At 39.4% G+C, this 20,189-nt stretch overlaps 1 protein-coding gene across 1 annotated transcript in view; it reads left to right on the forward strand.

Annotated features, from left to right (window-relative positions):
- The window catches only part of SPAG16 (sperm associated antigen 16), a gene marked incomplete at its 5' end in the record, with an annotated part of 332,741 nt that overhangs the window by 20,147 nt on the left and 292,405 nt on the right, over nt 1-20,189 (forward strand). Inside the window, one exon of the mRNA XM_083354597.1 lies at nt 12,004-12,141. Within this exon, the coding sequence (XP_083210723.1) occupies nt 12,004-12,141 (138 nt within the window). The remainder of the gene's footprint in view (nt 1-12,003; nt 12,142-20,189) is intronic.

A 20,189-nucleotide genomic window follows, 5' to 3' on the forward strand; every position in this document is an offset into this window, starting at 1 on the left:
CTGAAGCAGTTACAAGGTTAGCAAAGTTGGATCTGAATATTCCCATGCAAAGCCTGTGTTTTCCCCTTTCCCTGGCCCTCCCACCGTGACCTATCAGTGTCCAATCGTATTTAGGATTAGGAATGGCTTTGAAGTTTAGCACTTCTTTGGTTGAATTTCTCATTCTGTTCTCACAATTCTGTCCTTGATCTGCCGGTTCATTCAGGATTGACAACTTTGGTTCCTGTCACCCTATCATTCCCTCCCTTCCTCCCTCTGCCCAATTCCATACTTCCCCATCCTCCTCTCTCCTCCCTTGCATTTTATGGCAGGATGCCAGCAAAGATAACAGGGCTGAAAGTGGATTAAATACAAAAAAGAATGACTAATATGAAAGAAGTACACTGTTTGCTTTCTAAATAGGATTAAGTTTTTCAAAAGGTGTATATGTCCACTAAGACTTGCCAACATAAAGAAAAGTAAAAAGTAAAAAGCAAAATCTTTATGGTGTAATATTTATTTATATTATTTGTTTGTCTTTTTTATCTCCTTTATAAACTGTCCAAAATAACTTTGTGAGTGGATGGTTTTAGAAATTGAAGTTCTATGTAAATAATAATGTAGAGAGAATGAAGTATGAATGAATTGCAAAACATACATATGAAGGAAGAGTGCATGGTTTGAGAGAAAGGTGTGGAATATGCTTATAAGTATGGTTTAAACGAAGCTTTTTGATCTATTTACATCAGACATGTCAAACTCATGACATCACATGATGTCGCGCAATGTATCGGGACAGTTTTGCCATTGCTGGCAATGGGGTGGGTGCAGCATCTGTGTGACACATCCAGCCCACGGGCTGGCAGTTTGACACCCCTGATTTAGATATTGTATTTTCCGGCGTATAAGATGACTGGGCGTATAAGAGGACCCCCTACATTTCCTGTTAAATTATAGGGTTTGGGCTATACTCGCTGTATAAGACTACCCCTCTTCCAACGCACACCAAATAAAAATTAAAAAACATCAGATTTGATTTTAATATGGTAATTTTAATTCAAATGCTTATGACATGCAGGTACTTAGTAGGAAAACTGTCACTTATAAACATAAGGCTGTTTGTCATCAAACATGTAAACATAAAACAGTGGAAGTGGATTAAACTTTTCCTAATTCACTCTAAAGCTTTCCCTGCGCAGAGCCTTAAGTAACACCAGCTGCCTGCAATTAGTGCAGGTTCACATCCCACCAGGCTCAAGGTTGACTCAGCCTTCCATCCTTCCGAGGTAGGTAAAATGAGGACCCAGATTGTTGGGGACAATAAGCTGACTTTGTAATAATGCTGCTTGGGGGGGGGGTGAAAGCCCTAATAAGCAGGCATATACATAGAATGAAGGCTATTGCTAAGCACATTGATTTGTGCTTTAAATTGTAAGCCGCCCTGAGTCTTCGGAGAAGGGCGGGATATAAATGGGATTAAAAAAAAAAAGACCAAATGAGAGATCCGCTCCAGGTTTTCCAGCCAGCCCGCCCAGTTCCTGAGTCAAATGTGTCCTTAGAGCTAAGCAGCTGCTCTGAGTGCTGCATTCCCCACCTGCCTTTCAAGTTGAGATAGACTGCAGCTGCTCTTCAACTTTAGAAGGAAAGACGCCCAGACCCCAGCCTGTAAAAAATCACAGACTGCAGCTTCTTCTACAATTGGTCCCACTTTCCCTGCGCAGACCAAATGGGAGATCCGCTCCAGGTTTTCCAGCCAGCCCTGTCCCTAAAGTTTCAGCACCCAGCTATAAGACAACCCCTGACTTTTGAGAAGATTTTCATGGGTTAAAAAGTCGTCTTATACGCCGGAAAATATGGTATTTAAAATGTCTTTGTTTCTTTTCAGCACAATGTTTTAAATATTACCAAGAAAATATTGTAATTATTTCTGAGAGCGTGCAGAGGGCACTCCATCCCCCATCTCCAGGAGTAGCTTTAAAATTTTGTACCAAATGTGGGGCTAGAAAAGGCTGCCCCCTCTTTGCAAGATCCTAAGCAAACACCTAATTTGCTTATAGTATAATATGCCACTGGCTTTAGTTTTTTACTGTTGCTTTTGAAAGCAGATCTGATACAGGGCCTTGGAGGATCTAGTTTAAGGAATGGTTTCTTTGACTGAATTAAATGTTGTAGCCATGATTCTTTGTGGATAAACCCTGTAATGTTTCAAGAAAATAGGAGATTTTCATGCAAAAGTGTGACCTTATTATCTTGAAGCTATTAAAAAAATATCATCTGTTATTACAGTGATGTTTGCAGTTTTCCTTCACTGTTGCTTGTTCCTCAAATAAAAGGGAAAAAACAGAGCAATTAAAAACAGTCAAGGCAACAACTTGCTAAATCTGTTCTACAGAGAATAAATGCAGGAGTTTGGAACTAGACATTTAAATTCTTCAAAAAAAGGGGTGGATAGGATACTTAACTGTTATGACTTATACTGAAACACAGTGAATAGAGGTCCCACGAGAAACTATTCTCTAAGAGAATTAAAACTAAAGTTTAAACTGGCCTCTGATTTCTTCTGTGTGGTTTCAAACAGCCAAACATAGTAGTGTACCACCAGAAAAAAACACATTTGTAATATTCTCTGATAGGGAAGAATGGAAAAGGGAAGAAACCTTTGTCAATGCTATTCAGATGTAAAAAATACATTATTTTGAAGGATCAGCTCCAGTTTTTTTTCCTGATAGCTTTGATTGCCCTAATTCAATTGTGGTATCTTGTTTAATATTCTTAGTCACCAAGGTCACAGTATTGATAGGTGAAGCTTTCAACCCATCAGAATCCTCTCATCCTGATTGCTCTGCTTGGTTGTCATTAATTTTCCTATTACACTTGTTGTTGTGGTCTTAATAAATACCAACCTTCATTTTTTAATAGTCAAGTTTCAGTTTTTCCTGATTGCAGTATGCCTAATAAGTCCATCAAAGAGGCAGGCTTTGAATCTGGGGATCCTTTATTTGCAGTTGTATTGATTACTATACCATACTTTTGCTGAGGTAAGATTCTGCAAAGGACCTTTGCTGCAGAATAATGAAAAAAGAAAATGGTTATCCAATAACTTCTTAAAAATTTCCTGTGAAGGAGGCAAGTCATTCTACTGGTTAATTGTTCTCACTGTCAGGAAATTTCTTCTTAGTTCTAGGTTGGTTCTCTTCTTGATTAGTTTCCATCTATTGTTGTCCTACCTTCAAGTCCTTTGGAAAATAGGTTGATCCCCTCTTCCTTATGTCAGCCCCTCAAATAATGAAAGACTCCTGTCATGTCACCTTAGTCTTCCTTTTCACTAAACTAGACATGCCCAGTTCTTGCAACCATTCTTCATATGCTTTAGCCTCCAGACCCCTAATCATCTTTGTTGCTCTTCTCTGCACTATTTTCAGAGTCTCAACATCTTTTAGATATTGCGGTGACCAAAAATCAATGCAATATTCCAAGCATGGTCATACCATGGCCTTATAAAGTGGTACTAACACCTAACCTGATCTTGATTATATCCTTCTCTTAATGCAGCCTAGGAGTGCATTTGCTTTTTTGGCGGTTGCTGCACCCTGCTTGCTCATATTTAAGTGGTTGTCCATTAGGATTTCTAGAACCCTCTCACAGTTACTGCTGTTGAGCTAGGTACCACCTATTCTGTACCGGTGCAATTGGTTTTCCTTGCCTAAATATAAAACCTTACTTTTCTTACAGTATAATTTCATTTTGTTAGATAGGGCCCAGTTCTAGTCTGTCAAGATCCTTCTGGATCTTGAACCTATCTTCTGGGGTGTTGGCTATTCTTACCAGCTTTGTGTTGTCCACAAATTCTATTCCCTCATCTAAATCATGTATGAAGATGTTGAAGAATACTGGGCCTAAGGCGGAATCTCACTGCATACTGATCTCCATGAAGATATAGTTCCATTGAGGACTATACATTGAGTGTAGTTTATTAGCCAGTTACAAATCAATCTGGTGATGATGCTGTCTATCAGAACCCATTCCTATTTCATTTCTATCTATCTTCTCTGACCCAAAATCAATCTCAACTTTCCCTGACTTCTACCACACTCCCAAGGGAGAGGGGGGATGTGCCAATGGGTTTATTGCCTCTGCTTCCTCTATACACTACAATGTAACCTTTTGCTTTCGTTTATTGCCTCTGTGTCCTCTATCTGCTACAATGTAACAATTTCCTTCCTGCATTATCTCTCTCTCTCTCTGAACTTTATCTCCTTACACTGTCAGCTAGAACAAGGGAGGAAATAAGGAATATAACCTCAGTGCCTGGTTTATTTCTGCGCTCTCAGAGGAAGGTGTGAAGAAGCCGACGACCATCGCTGCTTGAACTGGAGACGGACCGATGTTATCTCCCCTTTTCCCATGATTGGCCATCCCATACTGGCCAGGCGGACTATGGGGTGGCATCTTCCTTGGGGATACTTTAATCTATCACTCTGCGCCAGAAATCTCAGATCCTGTCTATTATGCCTGCTATCTTTCTTAAGATGTGGATCCCCTTAAAAATAGGAGAGATCCATCTGTAGAGAAAACTAAACAGGTATAGAGGTTAGTCTGGTTTGTTGGGATATTCTGTATGAAACTTCTTTAGTAGTTTGGGTGCCCTGACATGACGCTTGTGGACCAACTCGTTCTCTGAGGAGGGAAGGTGTTTCCATGCTACTAGGTATTGGGTTGCCCCATGATACTTCCTAGAATCTAGGATTTCTTTTATCTCAAAGTGTTGTTCTCCTTCAACCATGATTGGAGGTGGTGGTGGGGGATTTGGCCGTAAGGGTGACTGTTGTTCTCATTTCAGTAAGCTGCAGTGAAAAATTGGGTATATTTGCCTGAGGTTCTTGGGTAGTTCTAATTCTGCTGTTACTGGGTTTATGATTCTTTTAATTGGAAAAGGTCCTATATATTTTGGACCAAGTTTTGGACCAAGCTGTAGGGATTTTAGGTACTTTGTAGACAAATGTACCATTTCTCCTACAGCAAATGGTTTAGGTTCAACTCTTTTTTATCCACGTGCTTTGTGTGCTTGTCTAGCTTCGCCTAAGGCTTTCCTAACCACTGGCCAGGTGTTTTGTAATTGTGCTATCCATTCTTTCAGCGATGGGATTGCCGGTTTGTTTGGGGTTAGTTCTGGCATAGGGTTGAAACTTTGGCCGGTGGCTACTTGAAAAGGAATGTAGCCTGTGCTTGAGTAGACTGCATTATTGTAAGCAACTTCTGTGAAAGGGAGTAGGTCCGTCCAATTCGTTTGCTGGAAATTAATAAAGCACCTTAAGTATTGCTCAAGTACTGAGTTTGAATGTTCTGTCAATCCATTGGACTGAGGATGATGACTAGATGACAGTCCCTAGGTGGTTCCTAAGAGGGATAAAAATTCTTTCTAAAACTCTGATGTGAATTGCACTCCTCTATCTGATATGATGCGTTGGGGTGCCCCATGCAATCTGTAGATGTGCTAAATTTTCGTGGTAGGGAACTTTTGGCAAGGGATAAGGTGCACTTGTTTTGAAAACAGATGTGTAACCACCCAGATGACAGTGTTTCTGTTACTTTCTGGTAACTCAACAATAAATTCCATGGATATTTCTTTCCAGGGTTCGAGGGATTCACCACTGGTTGTAGCAGTTCGGGCAATTCCCCTTGCAACCTCTTAGCAGCTGCGCAGGTTGGGCAGCTGGCCACGTAATTTTCTATGTCCTTTTTCATGCATGGCCACCAATATTGCCTTTTAATTAAATGTAGTATTTTTACAAATCCAAAATGTCCTGCTGATTTTGTATCATGGCACAGCTGCATGAACGTGACTCTCTGGGTGGTTGGTATATATAACTTCCCCCACACATGGCAGTCTATCCTTGATCATGCACACGTGTTTATTTTTCTGGAACCATTCATCTGTTTCTAAAGTTCTCTGGAATTCGATCCCGGTTTGGCTACCCAGCTGCGGCTTTATTTCAGCTTGGGCCCTGGTGGTTACTGGTGCTGACAGTTGTAGTTTGGGCATGAGTGGTTTAGAACCAATGGCTCGCGTGCTGTTATATTGGGGCATGCGAGAGTGCATTTGCCAGGAAGTTCTTTCTCCCCGGCAAGTGTTTGAGTGTAAAACAGAATTGGTGAAAGTGCTGGGACCAGCGGGCTTGGTTAGGAGTGAGCTTTCTGGGTGTTTTTAGTGCTTCCAAGTTTTTGTGGTCCCTCCAGACCTGAAAAGGGATTTTATTCCTTTCAAGAAAATGGTGCCACGTAAGTAATGACCATCTCACAGTGTACTCTTCCTTTTCCCACACAGCCCAGCATTGTTCCATCTCAGTGAGTTTCCTGGATGTGTACGTGCATGATTGCAGTGCCCCTTCATCGTTTTCTTGTAATAGTACAGCCCTCCACACACATTGCTTGCATCTGCCTGTACTACAAAAAGTTTATCCAGGTCCGGGTGCGTCAGTATGGGTTTGGTGAAAAAGAGTCTCTTTAACTTCTCGAATGCCACTTGGCATTCCATTGTCCATTTCAGTGGCTGGCTGGGTTTCACTGAGGTTTCCCCCCTCGTTTTTAACAAGTTTGTGAGGGGCAGGGCTATTTGGGCAAATGAAGGGATTAACTGGGGGTAAACCTTTGCAAAACCCAGGAAACTTTGTAATTGCTTCCTTGTGCAAGGTGGTACCTGTTCTAGCACTGCTGTGACCTTCTCGGGGTGCATTTTGATGCCCTGTGGGAGATATGCGATAACCCAGGTAGTCTATTTTTTCTTGGTGGAATTTGCATTTTGATAGTTTGGCATATAGGTGGGCAGCTTGCAGTTTCTTTAAAACTACTCTGACTAGGTTGACATGCTCCTTTTTGGACTTGGTGAAGATAAGGATGTCATCTAAATAAATCAGGACCCCCTTGAATAGGTGCTTCCTTAGAAGCTTGTTGATTAATTGCATAAATACTGTGGGGGCCTCTTATAGTCCAAACGGCAAAACTTTGAATTGGTAGCATCCCATTGGGCAATTAAGTGCGGTTTGCCATTTGTCCCCTTCCTTAATCTTAATGCGGTAGTACGCTTTTCTTAGATCTAGTTTGGTAAAAATTCTTCCTTTCAATAGATGGGATAACATGTCCTTCATGAGGGGTAGTGGGTACAGGTTACTTTCACTTATTACATTCAGGGCACAGTAATCCATGGACAAGCACAAAGTGCTGTCCTTCTTCTCTCTAAAGAGGACCGGGGCGGCTACTTTGGGCTTGGCAGTTTTGATAAATCCCCTTTCTAGGTTTTTATTTATTAATCTTTCCATCTCCTCCTCTTTACAGCTCATGGAGTACAATCTGAGCTTCAGGAAGTTTGCCCCGGGTTTGATTTCAATGGCACAGTCCATGGGTCAGTGAGGAGGGAGCTCATCCACGTGTTCGTCGCTGAAAACTTCAGCAAGGTCTCAGTATTCTTCCAGTATTTCGAGCAACCCCTTTTCCTCTCCCACCGACGCTTTCTCCACTGCTGGGCTTGGTAGGGCTCTTTGTGGTGTTGAGTTCGCATGGTCTCCTTTCAGGAAATTGAGCTCTGCTTTCCTCCAATCTACCCTAGGATCATTTGGCATTCCTTGCCTTAGGTCACTACAAATGTTATGTCTTCCTCATGGTCCCCCAGAGATAGGTGGATTGGTAAAATGGCTAGGGTAGCTGCCACCCCCCCTGCTATGGAACCATCTAACTGGTTGAATGAGTTTGGCTGTTTCAGCCTCCTCACCGGGATGCCCAAGTTCCCCACCAGTGTTGGGCTAATGAGGCAGCGGGTGCAGCCAGTGTCTGTTTGAGCTTTCACTTTTTCAGCTTTGGGCATGGAGGGGGCTAATATAGTCACTGTCTTGAGGATGGGCGCAATGGGTCCACTTACCATGGGTTCGCCCTCCGAGTTGTCGTCCGAGGAATCCATCGCCCCTGCGGTGTAGGCCTGAGTTCCCTGCCCATGCTTGGCAGGGGCGGGGGACTCTACAACCTCTGTTACCCTCTTGGCGGGTTCTCGTGGCTTGGCTGGGGACTTCCCTGACTTTCTGGCCGGTGATCAATCTGGGTTGCGTTGAGGGACTTTCAAGCGGCACTCTATGGTGTGATGCCTCTCTCTCCTGCATTTGAAACAGACTTCTTGGCTGTGGCAGGTGTTTTTGCTGGTTTGCGCAATGGCTCAGTTTTTCCTCAGCAATGCCTCTTCAGTAGGTTGATCTCTGCTTCCTCTGCCAGGACGTACCATATGTTGTCGGCATGGGTACCCTTGAGGCAGGCAAGCATTGTACAGGTCGTAGTTTAGGCCGTCTTTGAAGTGGCTAAAGAGGATGTTTTCTCGCCAGTTCAGCTTGTTGGTGATGGCCCAGAATTCTCATGTATATTCAGCTACCGGGCATCTGCCTTGCCTCACTGTTTTGATCTTCTTGCAGGCTTTTCGGTCAGCTAGATGGTCCTTTAATCACCTTCTCGGAGAGGACATGAAGTGGTTGAAGTTGTGGAGATCAGGGGCATTGGAATCATGCAGGTTCATCATCCAGTCTGTGGCCACCCCGTCCAGAGTGGACTGCATGATATGGATATAGGCTTTGTCTCTGGGGATGTCTTGTCTGTATTCTTCCATGTAGCTAAGGACTTGGGTTGTCTGCCATCTCCTTCAAAATTCTGGGATGTAGTCTATTTGGTCCTGGTGTTTTGAACTTGTCTAAGGCAAGTTAGACAAGTTAAAGTTATCTTTTTCTTCCCAATTTAATTTGTATTCCTGCTCTGTCTTTCATGGTTCTGCTTTTAGTAGATTGGACTATTTTTTCCTTTTATATGAAGACAGACGCAAAGAATGAATTAAGCAGTTCTACTTTCTCTGCTACCCATCACTTCCTTGCAATCTTCTCCCATTAGTGGACCAATTGTTTTCTTGACTTTTTTCTTGTTTTTATATGTCTCATTCTCTATCTCTATCTCTAATATATCAATATTGCTGTCTGTCTGTCTGTCTATCTCATCTACCTACCTACCTACCTACCTATGAAAACTTGTCCCAACTTTATATAGTTTTGATCTTATCATGATTTTGTTTTAAAATTTTGAATTGTTAATTTCTTTTCTTCACTGTTTTAGCAGATTATTCTTATATATTTCTGAGATGATTTGGAGCAGTTATGCATTGATTTAAACATATAAGTAGAAAAACAACTTAGAAATATTGCTCATGCATTGGGCTTCTTGGTAGTGAAGGCTCCACTTAGAAATTGATTAAAATTGAAATAGTGTTACCTATGTTTAAAAGATGCATTGATTTTTAGCATGCTTTCATTTATTACAATGACTGTCTTTTTTACAGTATTATTTCTCAATTTGTAGTCTACCTGTAGTTGTTTAGATTAGGAATAAATAAACTTTGCCCAAATGGTTTGTATGTGAATTTGTATTGTCTTCTGAATAATAATTTGTTGAGCTGTGATATTGTAAACTTGTTATGCATAACTGTGTTATTTATTACTTAGTGTTGATTTATTTCATGTCATTTTTTGATTCATGGACCAGATAGTGAAATAACAAGCTATAGTCTCATGTTCAAGAACAAATTTCAACTCAGCATAAAATTCTAGGCCCATTAAAAATAGATTATAAAAAGTGTTTAAGTTGCAGTAGTTTGCATCCATGACTGTATTTTTATTACATTTTTCACACATATTTAAGTAAATGGGAATAGGCAATCAACTCCTGAAGCAATGCCAATGAACACACTTCCTCTAGGCATTCGGCGTTTAAGACATCATTCCCCAGCATCTAGTAGACAAACTAGGCCTTTTAGGCTTAAACACCGCTTTGTGCAACTGGATTCTTCATTTTCTTACCAACAGGCCCCAATATGTGCAAGTTGGAACAAATACCTCTAATACCATTTTCCTGAGCACAGGTTATCCTCAGGGCTGTGTCCTATGTCTGCTGCTGTTCGCCCTGTTGACCCATGACTTTTGTGCTAGGTTTCCACCAGCCATATTGTGAAGTTCGCAGATGATACAACAGTAGTGGCCTTATTCATGATGACAGTGTGGAAGCTTACTGCCAGGAGGTTGAGGGGTTGGTGAACTGGTGTAAGGAAAACAGTCTTGTTTTAAATACTGGCAAAACCAAAGAGATCATTGTCGATTTCAGAAAACGCAGGCACAGTCACATTTCTCTGTGCATTAATGATTCACCTGTGGGGATGGTTACCAGCATCAAATTCCTGGGTGTGCAGCTAATGAGTAGGCTGGCTTGGTCGCTCAACAGCGAGACACTAGTGAAGCGGGCACAGCAGCATCTGCATTTTCTGCATTGCACAAGAAAAGCACATCTTCCTTCTCCTATCCTTACCACGTTCTACAGGGGGACGATTGTGAGCATCCTGTCATGCAGCATCACAGTCTGGTTTGGAAGCATCACTGCTTCAGACAGGAAGGCGGTGCAGAGAGTGGTGATGATGGCTGAAAAGATCATAGCACAGAAGGGTTGCTTGAGCAGGGTCGTAAAATTGTCTGGGACACTACACACCCTCTTCACAACCTGTTTTCCTTGTTACCTTCTGGGAGGAGGCTTTGTGGTATCCATAGCAGAACATCCAGATTCAGCCATAGTTTCATTCCATACAGCATTAACCTTGTAAACTCTCAAGCTTCCTCTTTCCGTTATATATTCAAGATGGACAGTATTTAATATTTATTTGTTATGTATATGTAGGGGTATGGGTCTATACATATTTGTATATAGTATGTTTAGTATGTTTAGATATGTGTTTCACTTTGAGAGCGGGCAACTAAATTTCATTTTTGATGTGTGCCATTGTGCCCATAATAAAAAAAAATGACAATAAAGATTATCTTCATCTCATCTTAATATATTGGGGTATCTTCCATGTTTCTAAAATCAGCTTTTAGGTGTGAATTGTGTGGATTCATGATAATTCCAGACCTCTTCATCCCTACTAAGAATGTTTTTATTACTGAGAGTCAAAAATTTGCATTAGATGAGCTATGTCAAAATCTGTTGAGGCAACTTTTGCACATGTGAAAAAGGAGACATTCATCCTTTCAATAATCTTTATATTATAGTTTACTATTTAATTCATTTTAGTTTTGTTGCTTGTGAAAAGTCTAGTCCCAAATTAATGTTATGTCCTTTCTTAAAAACACTAAGAAGTACTTTATTGAATAAGATCAAGAATTACTTAGTCTAATACATTCTGTGGGATTTTCCAAACTATAATGCAAATTCCTGATTATTCTCAATTAGTTAGTGATCCATCAGCATATCAAAAATATCTTCTGCCTTATCTGCTTTATTCAAACTGTATAGGTCTAGAATTCAGTACAATTCAGTAAAAAACAGCTGATTTGGTCTAGTGGTTATGGCACCATGCTAGACAGCAGGGGACTGGAGTTCTAGTCCCTCCTTAGCCATGAAAGCCAGTATGGTGACCTTGGGCCAGTCACTGTCTCTTAGCCCACCCCACCTCACGGACAGGTTTATTGTTCTGGAGAAAATAGGAGGGTGGAGGAATATTGATTATGTTCGCCATCTGGAGCTACTTGTAAAAATAAAGATAGAATACCAACAAACAATACAACAATCTTGGCAATCTTCTGTGCAATAGAAAGCCATGATCAATAAATAGATATTATTCCAAAATATGTATTGATCTTTACTTCCAATAAAACTATAGTATATCTCTTTTGTTCTTTTATAACAGTAGATATTTGATTGATACCTCCTATCCATGTTCTTCCTCTTGACCTCTCAAAAATAATGAGAGGTAACAGTAGTTTCATTGTACTCAGTTAAGGCATGAAGTTCTGTTTTGTTGGGTAATTCCACTTATCATGAGAAATGTGGTTCTGAACTATATTAGCTCCCATCTAAAGTAACCACAGTCAAGAAAAAGACTTGGTGCTGTGCTATATAGATTCCTGCTCTTATAACCAAGAAGAGTGAAAAAAAGACTAAAGTCCAATTGCTTAATTTTAGGTATGAATTGATGCAGAGAGGTATGCTTGAACATAAAGATGTTGGATTTGTTCCAGATGCCTATACTTGCAATCAGCATTTGGAGAGGAAAAATATATATTTGAAGAAAGAAATGGAGAACTATAAATTTGCAGCTAGGTATGTTCTTTTTGTTTTTTACTGGGTTGCATTTTTTAGAGATTTGGATGAAAAAAAGATTGTTGACATCAGATTGTAGAAGGGGATCAGTTTTGAATGGCAGTGTTGATGTTTGCAAGTCTGGTAAAGGATGAGTCAAATAGGTATTAATCCAAATTAATGTATTTCTGTTATTTATATGCTGCTCAATTAAAAAAGGTGCTGAGTGTCTTGCAATAATATAAAAGTGAACTAGATAGAATTAAAAGAAAAAAATAAACCTCAACCCCCAAAGCAATAATTTGCCTACTGTAGGGAGGGGACATGCCATATAATGACGTTTCCAAGGATTTCTAGAACATCCGGGTCTCTTAGCAGCTTTCCTGCATGTCAGAAGGGTTACTGCTGGCCTAACCCCAGGTGGAGCACTATTCTAAAGCAGAGAGGCTACTGTGAAAAGGCATATGCTCATTTTCTTCACAGTAACAGCCGCTCAAGATGAACCTCAAAGAGTATCTTCCCTACTCCTTTTTATTGGTTGACCAGAAGCCACTGGGAGACACTTGTAATATTTATTACATTATATATCCTTTATCTATCAGTATTGTTAAAATGAAGATAAAATAACTCTATGCTGAAATGTGTTGAAAAAGTGAAAAATTTCAAAGTGTTGTTGTTTTTTCACCTACTTTATGTTCTTTAATGTTCCCTGATCTTACATTGTTTAGGGTTATCTTGAACTTAAAGGTAATGGTAGGAAACAGATATATTGCACTACTGGATATAAAAAGACATTGGTGGAGTTCTCTACTGATGTCAGCTGAAGACAGACTTGGGGAATTGTCTCTCTCTTCCCCTGGGTCCGAATTCTACCAGCTGGTGGGTCCGAATGGACTGAATGCCACCCTGTAGAGGTGGCTCCCAACAGGCAAATGTCTGAGGACTGCGGCTAGGCGGCAGCCAGACCGCTGGTCCCAACAGAGCCCCTGGAACCAGCAGGAAGAAAAATGGACCGCATCTTGTGTTCTGCCATTAGCAGCTGTTTGGCAGACACAAAAGAATGGCAATTGAAAGAGCATCAGCTGAGCTGGGTGAGAAAATTCCTTTTACTCTCCCTTCAAGCCAAGATCCTTACCAGAAAGCATTTTTCCAGCCCTTGAAAGTGAACCCACTATAAAAACATGGCACCACCACAAACATGAAGCCGAACAAAAGCAGCACAACTCACCAGCTCAGGTCTGGGGCTGGCAGCTGAGACCAGCCCATCCACTCAGAACACACCCCCACCCAATCAGAGCACACCTCCACCCACAGAACACACCCCCTCTGGCAGTTTAAAAAAGAGGAACAAACAGCCACATGCTTCTCCCAGAAGAAGGAAGCTAAATCCACCAGCCTGATGATGACAGATGGGATTCCGTCGAAACGTTGCGCCTACACCTTTAGTTCTACACGGGAAAAAACCTGAATAACCAAAGATCCATATATGACCTTTGGTCATTCAGGTTTTTTCCCACGTAGAATTGAAGGTGTAGGAGCAACGTTTCGACGGAATCCCATCCGTCATCCTCAGGCTGGTGGCTTCAGCTTCCTTCTTCTGGGAGAAGCATGTGGTAGTGGCTGTTTGTTCCTCTTTTTTAAACTGCCAGAGGGGGTGTTCTGTGGGTGGAGGTGTGCTCTGATTGGGTGGGGGAAGGAAGAAGCCACCAGCCTGAGGATGACGGATGGGATTCTGTCGAAACGTTGCTCCTACACCTTCAATTCTACGCGGGGAAAAAACCCGAATGACCAAAGATCCACATACAAACACCTGCGAAAACCTCAGAAAACACACATATATATACACATACACATACACACACACACACACACACACACACACACACACACATATCTTCTCTCCCGACAAAAAGGGTGGGAATGGATAGTTAATGCCATCTACTGGCAAAACCTGAAAACTACATCCACCCCTCACCCCCTTAATGGAGTTATCTATGCCTGGAACTTGGCTGTTTGCCCAGACATTCCTTTGAAGGTCCTTGGAGACTTTGTTCCAAAAAACAAGACTCCCTGTGGTCTTTTTGGCCTGCCTGGTGTGTGTCTTCTTCTAACAAGATATATTGCCTAAACAAGTTTGTCTTTGAAGATATTTGACTCCCTTGGATTATAAATATAGAGAAGCTTGGAATTCTTATAATTGGTTTTTGAATATAATTTTCTGGATTACAATTTTGACAATTGTAAAAAAAAATTCCTTTTTTTCCTTTTCTTTTCTCATTTTTTATGCTTTTGGGGTAACCTTTTTCTTTTGCCCTACTATTTTTCCAGACACCTCCTATTTTGCTCCTTTTACATTTGCCTGCGCTCTCTCTCTTTCTCTTTCTCTCTTTTGCTCCCCTTCCATTTTTGGGGTGAGGATCTTTATTTTTTTTCTTATTGTTTTTACTACTTTGATGGTTCTCTTCTCCTAACTATTAGGAGCCTATTGGATTACAAAATTTGGCCATTTGGCAGAGACACCATACGACTTGAAGGCAAAGATGAGCACCTCTAACTTATCCAAACTTGGGGGAAAAAAGGCTCTTCTTCCCCTGCTTCAACCTCTGCAAGCCCAGTCTTTCAGAAACCAATTACTACAATGTTACAACAGGAGAAGAGCGATACCCAACAGAAGGACACCCAAGCAATTCTACAAACAATCTATGATGCTAACGCTGCTCAGTCTGCTACAGCAACTAAAAATCATGAAGAGTTGAAAAGTGACTTAGACAAAATGAACCAAAAAATTAATAATATAGACTCCCAACTGGAAAACTTCAAAAAGATGATTGCAGAAAATCAATAAAGAATCCAAAAAATGGAACATAAGTCAACGGAGGTTAACCAGAAACTGGAAGACCTGAAAGATGAAAATCAAAAACTGATGCAACTAAATGGAGAACTGGAAGATTCTTTGGCGATCATAGAAATGGAGCGGGCATCATACATTTTAAGAATCCAAAACATACAAGAAGACAAGGAAGAAGATCTCTTAAAATTGATAACAGAGATGCTGGCAGACTTATTAGGATTGGAGAAGTCACAAATCAAAGGGGAGGTTGATCAGGTGTTTCTCATTAACTCCAACTATGCTAGAAGAAACAAGGTGCCCAGAGAAGTGCATGTCAGATTTTTAAAAAGAGCTACAAGAGATGAGATCCTGAGAAAAGTAAGAGATGAAGCATTGAAATATAAAGAAAAACAAATTGTGGTTCTTAAGCAAATCCCTAGAAGGATAAGAGAGGCTCGAAGAGACTACCAATTTCTAACTAAGAAACGTTGAAAAAGGAGTGAACTTTAGATGGTTGGTTCCAGAAGGGATCTTAATCTACTGGGATACGAAAAGATATAGACTGGATACACCACTTAAAGCATTGGAGTTCTTTGATAGCCACAGAGCCTTTCTGGAGAGAGGTGATTTGGAACCCAAAAAACAAGATGAAGTGCAAGTGGAAGGTGAGACCGACCAAAGAATAAGAGAAGAGACTAAAGAAACCAAAGCTACATATTCTTATTCAGAAGAGGGCACAAGACCAAGAGATCAGAGACAGATAAGATCAACTAGAAGACCTAGATATAATTGAAAAAGATGGAGGAAATTGGGATTTTATCAATAAACATCAACGGCTTAAACTCCCCCTCAAAAAGGAGGAAAATTTTTACACACTTACAAAAATTAAAAATGGACATAATTTATCTTCAAGAAACCCATATTAAGAGGCAACATATCAAAATTTTAGAACAATCAAAAATCGGCAAAATCTACTTTGCATCAGCATCTCAAAAGAAAACAGGAGTAGCCTTTTATATTAAAGAAAAGATGATGCCTAAACAAATTTATGCACATGATGAGGGGAGAATTCTAATGGTTGAAATCATGATGGACCAAAAGTAGATATTAATGATTGGAATATATGCACCTAATGATAAACAAGAACAATTTTACCTTAAACTATATAAGAAAATATTAGACTTAAACTACCAAAACTTTTGTATAATGGGAGACTTTAATGCAATTGTGGATGAAACTTTGGACTGTAAACAAGGATGGAAAGGAGGAAATTTACTACCTAAAGCGTTTTCAAAAATGATAGAAGAATTCAGTATTCTAGATATACGGCAAGAGAAAAACCCAGAGAAACTACAATATACATTTTACTCAAGTAGACACAAATCATGGTCAAGAATTGATATGATATGGATTTCGTTAGACTTGAAACTGATGATCCAAGAGGCGGAAATTGAAACCAATGACTGGGCAGACCACAATCCAATAAAAATGATCTGGAAAGGAATTAAAAAGAAACCTAGATGGTCTCTAAACAAATCGATATTGAAGGACAAAGAATTCCTACAACTAGCAATAAAGGAAATGGAATTTTTCTTTAAAATAAACAAGAAGGAAGAAACATCACTTCAAAATGCTTGGGACACTGCCAAAGCATATTTTAGAGGCCTGGCCATAACTTATATTGCTAAGAAGAACAAAGAAAAGAAACAACTACAATTAAAGTTGAAGGAGGAACTTAGAAAACTAGAATTAGAATTACAAATAGATCCAGATAAAGTAATACTCAAGAAACAAATCAATATAATAAAGCACAAATTAAAGTTAGCTGAGATGGAATTAATGGCTCAACAGATTAAAGGGGTTAAACAGAATTTTTTTGAAAACGCTAACAAGCCGGGAAGATGGCTAGCATATAGATTGAGAAAGGAAAAATAAAATAAAATAATAAAGAAACTCCAGGATACAAAAGGAGAAATACAGTTTCAAAACGATGCAATGAAAAAAATTGTGAAAGAGTATTATGAGACACTTTATAAGGCAAAGGAAATCTCTAAAGAAAAAATAGAGCAGTATTTAATAAAAGCAAATTTACCAAAAATTCCCCAGAATATCTGAAATATATTGAAGGAACCAGTATCAATGATGGAGACTATAGAAGCTATAAAAAGGCAAAAAAACCAAAATGCCAAAGACATGGACTGAAACTAATATCACTTTAATACCTTAAAAAGATACAGATTTGACACATATAAAAAATTACAGACCAATTTCATTACTAAATGTAGACTATAAAATTTTTGCTTCGATAATGGCAGAAAGAATTAAGAAAGTCTTAATTGAATTTATACACACAGATCAAAATGGCTTTCTGCCTAAAAGACAGATAAAAAATAATTTAAGAACAATCTTGGATGTTCTAGAGTACTATGAAGCTCATCCAGGCAAACAGATGGCTTTGATATTTCTTGATGCACAAAAGGCGTTTGATAACTTAAATTGGCAATTTATGTTTCAGCAACTTGTGGAAATGGATTTTGGGGGAAACTTTATGAATGCAATTCATGCAATTTATGATAAACAGACTGCTAGAATAATTGTAAACGGAGACTACACAGAAAACTTTAATATTAAATAGGGCACAAGACAAGGATGTCCTTTTCCCCATTGCTATTTATATTAACCTTGGAAGTATTGAACAGAAATATTAGACAAGACTCCGAGATTAAAGGACTGGAGATAAAGGGTGAAAAATATAAATTGCAGGCATTCGCAGATGACTCGGTCTTTATATTGGAAGAACCTCTGGAAACAAGCACAAAATTGTTGGCCACAATAGAACAATATGGCGAGGTCGCAGGTCTGATAATAAATAGAGAAAAGACTAAAGTTTTGACAAAGAACTTAACAGAAAAACAGAAAACGCAACTTGCAAGAAAAACAAATCTTCAAATAGTTAAAAAAGTTAAGTACTTGGGAATTTACTTAACAGCAAGATGTATAACAGTAAAAGAGGACAACTATACAAAATTATTAAAACAAATAAAACTGGACTTAGAAAAGTGGAAAAATCTTCAACTGTCAACACTGGGGAGAATAGCTAGAATTAAAATGAATATCTTACAGAAAATATTTTTTTTATTTCAAACTATTCCGGTAAAATTGGAAAAAGCCTTCTTTGATGAAATGAATACCATAATATTGAAATTTGTTTGGCAAGGGAAAAAAGCATGAATTGAAGTGAAATTGCTATAGGACGTTACAGAAAGGGGAGGATTTGGACTCCCATACTGGAAGTTATATTACCAAGCAGCTATTTTAATGTGGATTAAAGAATGGATAACACTTAGAGACAAAAGATTACTATACCTAGATGGGCATGACCTGCAGATTGGCTGGCATGCCTTTCTGTGGTATGGGAAGAATAAAGCGCATAGATATTTCCAGTACCATGCTATAAGAAATGCACTTCTCTTAGAATGGGAAAAAATAAAAGAAAAAATTTATATTAAGATACCTGAATGGCTTTCAACAATGGAAGCCTTTGCTTACCCAAACATAATTAACTATGATAAACTTGTAACATATAAAGACTTACTGGACAATGAAGGAAGATTGAAATCTAGACTAGACTTACAACAACAAGGTATTGATCTATTATGGTGGCCATACCTACAAATCCAATCAAGATATGAAAAAGACATGAAAACAATGGGGCTCTATAAGGGACAGACAGAACTTGGTCTTTGCTAAAAACAGATGAAAAGCTGATTAAAAAACTTTATAGATTTCTGCTTAACTTAAAGATGGAGGAGGAACAAGTTAAAGAAACAATGATAATATGGGCAAAAAACATTGGATATACTATAGAGCTTGAAGAATGGGAAAAGTTATGGGACAGAAATATTAGATTAACCAAAGCTGTACCATATAAAGAAAATTTGTATAAAATGTTTTATAGATTTAATTTAATTTATTGAGATTTCTATACCGCCCTTCTCCCAAAGGGACTCAGGGCGGTTCACAATACAAAAATTAAAAAACAATTAAATCAATGCCCAAGTTAAAACAAGAATGATAAAACAAGCCTATAAAAACCCATATACCCCCATCAGGCCAGACCCGCTAGTTCAAATAAATGGATCTTCAACCCGTGACGGAAGGTCTGATGCCGTCCGGAGCTCAACCGGCAGTTGGTTCCATAATGCCGGAGCACCCACAGAGAAGGCCCTCCCCCTGGGGGCCACCAGTCGACATTCCTTGACCGGAGGCACCCTGAGGAGGCCCTCTCTGTGGGCACGCACAGGGTGGAGGGGAGTCGATGCCGGCAGCAGGTGGTCCTCGAGGTATCGCGGACCCATGCCATGTAGGGACTTAAAGATCATAACCAAAACCTTGAACCTTACCCGGAAGACAACTGGTAACCAATGCAGCTCACGGAGCAAAGGTGTAACATGGGAGTACCGGGAAACTCCCAAGACAACTCTCGCGGCCGCATTCTGTACCAGTTGGAGCCTCCGAGTAGTCTTCAAGGGAAGCCCCATGTAGAGAGCAATAGATGGCACATAACACCAGTGAGAGTAGCCAAAATGTTTAAAAATACTTCAAATGTCTGTTGGAAATGTAATCAAAGACCAGATACTTATTATCATATATGGTGGTCATGTCGTAAAGCAAAAAAGGTTTGGCTTAAGATACATCTATGGTTGGAGGAGGTGTTTAAAAAACAAATAGAATTTAAACCAGAATTGTTTCTGTTAGGAATGATAGGCCCCAACTATGACAAGGATACTTAATGTCACATGTATTGACAGCAGTGAGAATTATGTATGCCCAATATTGGAAAAATGAAAAATTACCGACTGAAGAAGTATTAAGAAAATATTGGATTGTGCAGAAATGGATAGATTAACTTTAGAGATTAAAGAGAAAGAACATTCAGTTTACTATAGAACTTGGAATAAATTCTAGATAAGCAAGTTAGAGAGAAAGGAATGTGATATGCAATTTTGAATTTTTGAGTAAGAAAAATACCATACGTTGAAAACTTAGTATTGTTTATGATAATCTATTATACCTGTCATTGTTATTAATTATTAGCTTTATTACTTTTTTACATATATTTACCCAGATAATATGTTGTTTGCCAAATATTGAATGTTATTGGGGGAAACCCCAACCCTCACCCCCAACCTCTCCTGTACCCCATCCTAAATTCCCATTCCCTTACCCCACTCTGTAA

The sequence above is a fragment of the Vipera ursinii genome (assembly GCF_947247035.1).
Source record: "Vipera ursinii genome assembly, chromosome: 1".
NCBI classification, from domain to species: Eukaryota; Metazoa; Chordata; class Lepidosauria; order Squamata; family Viperidae; genus Vipera; species Vipera ursinii.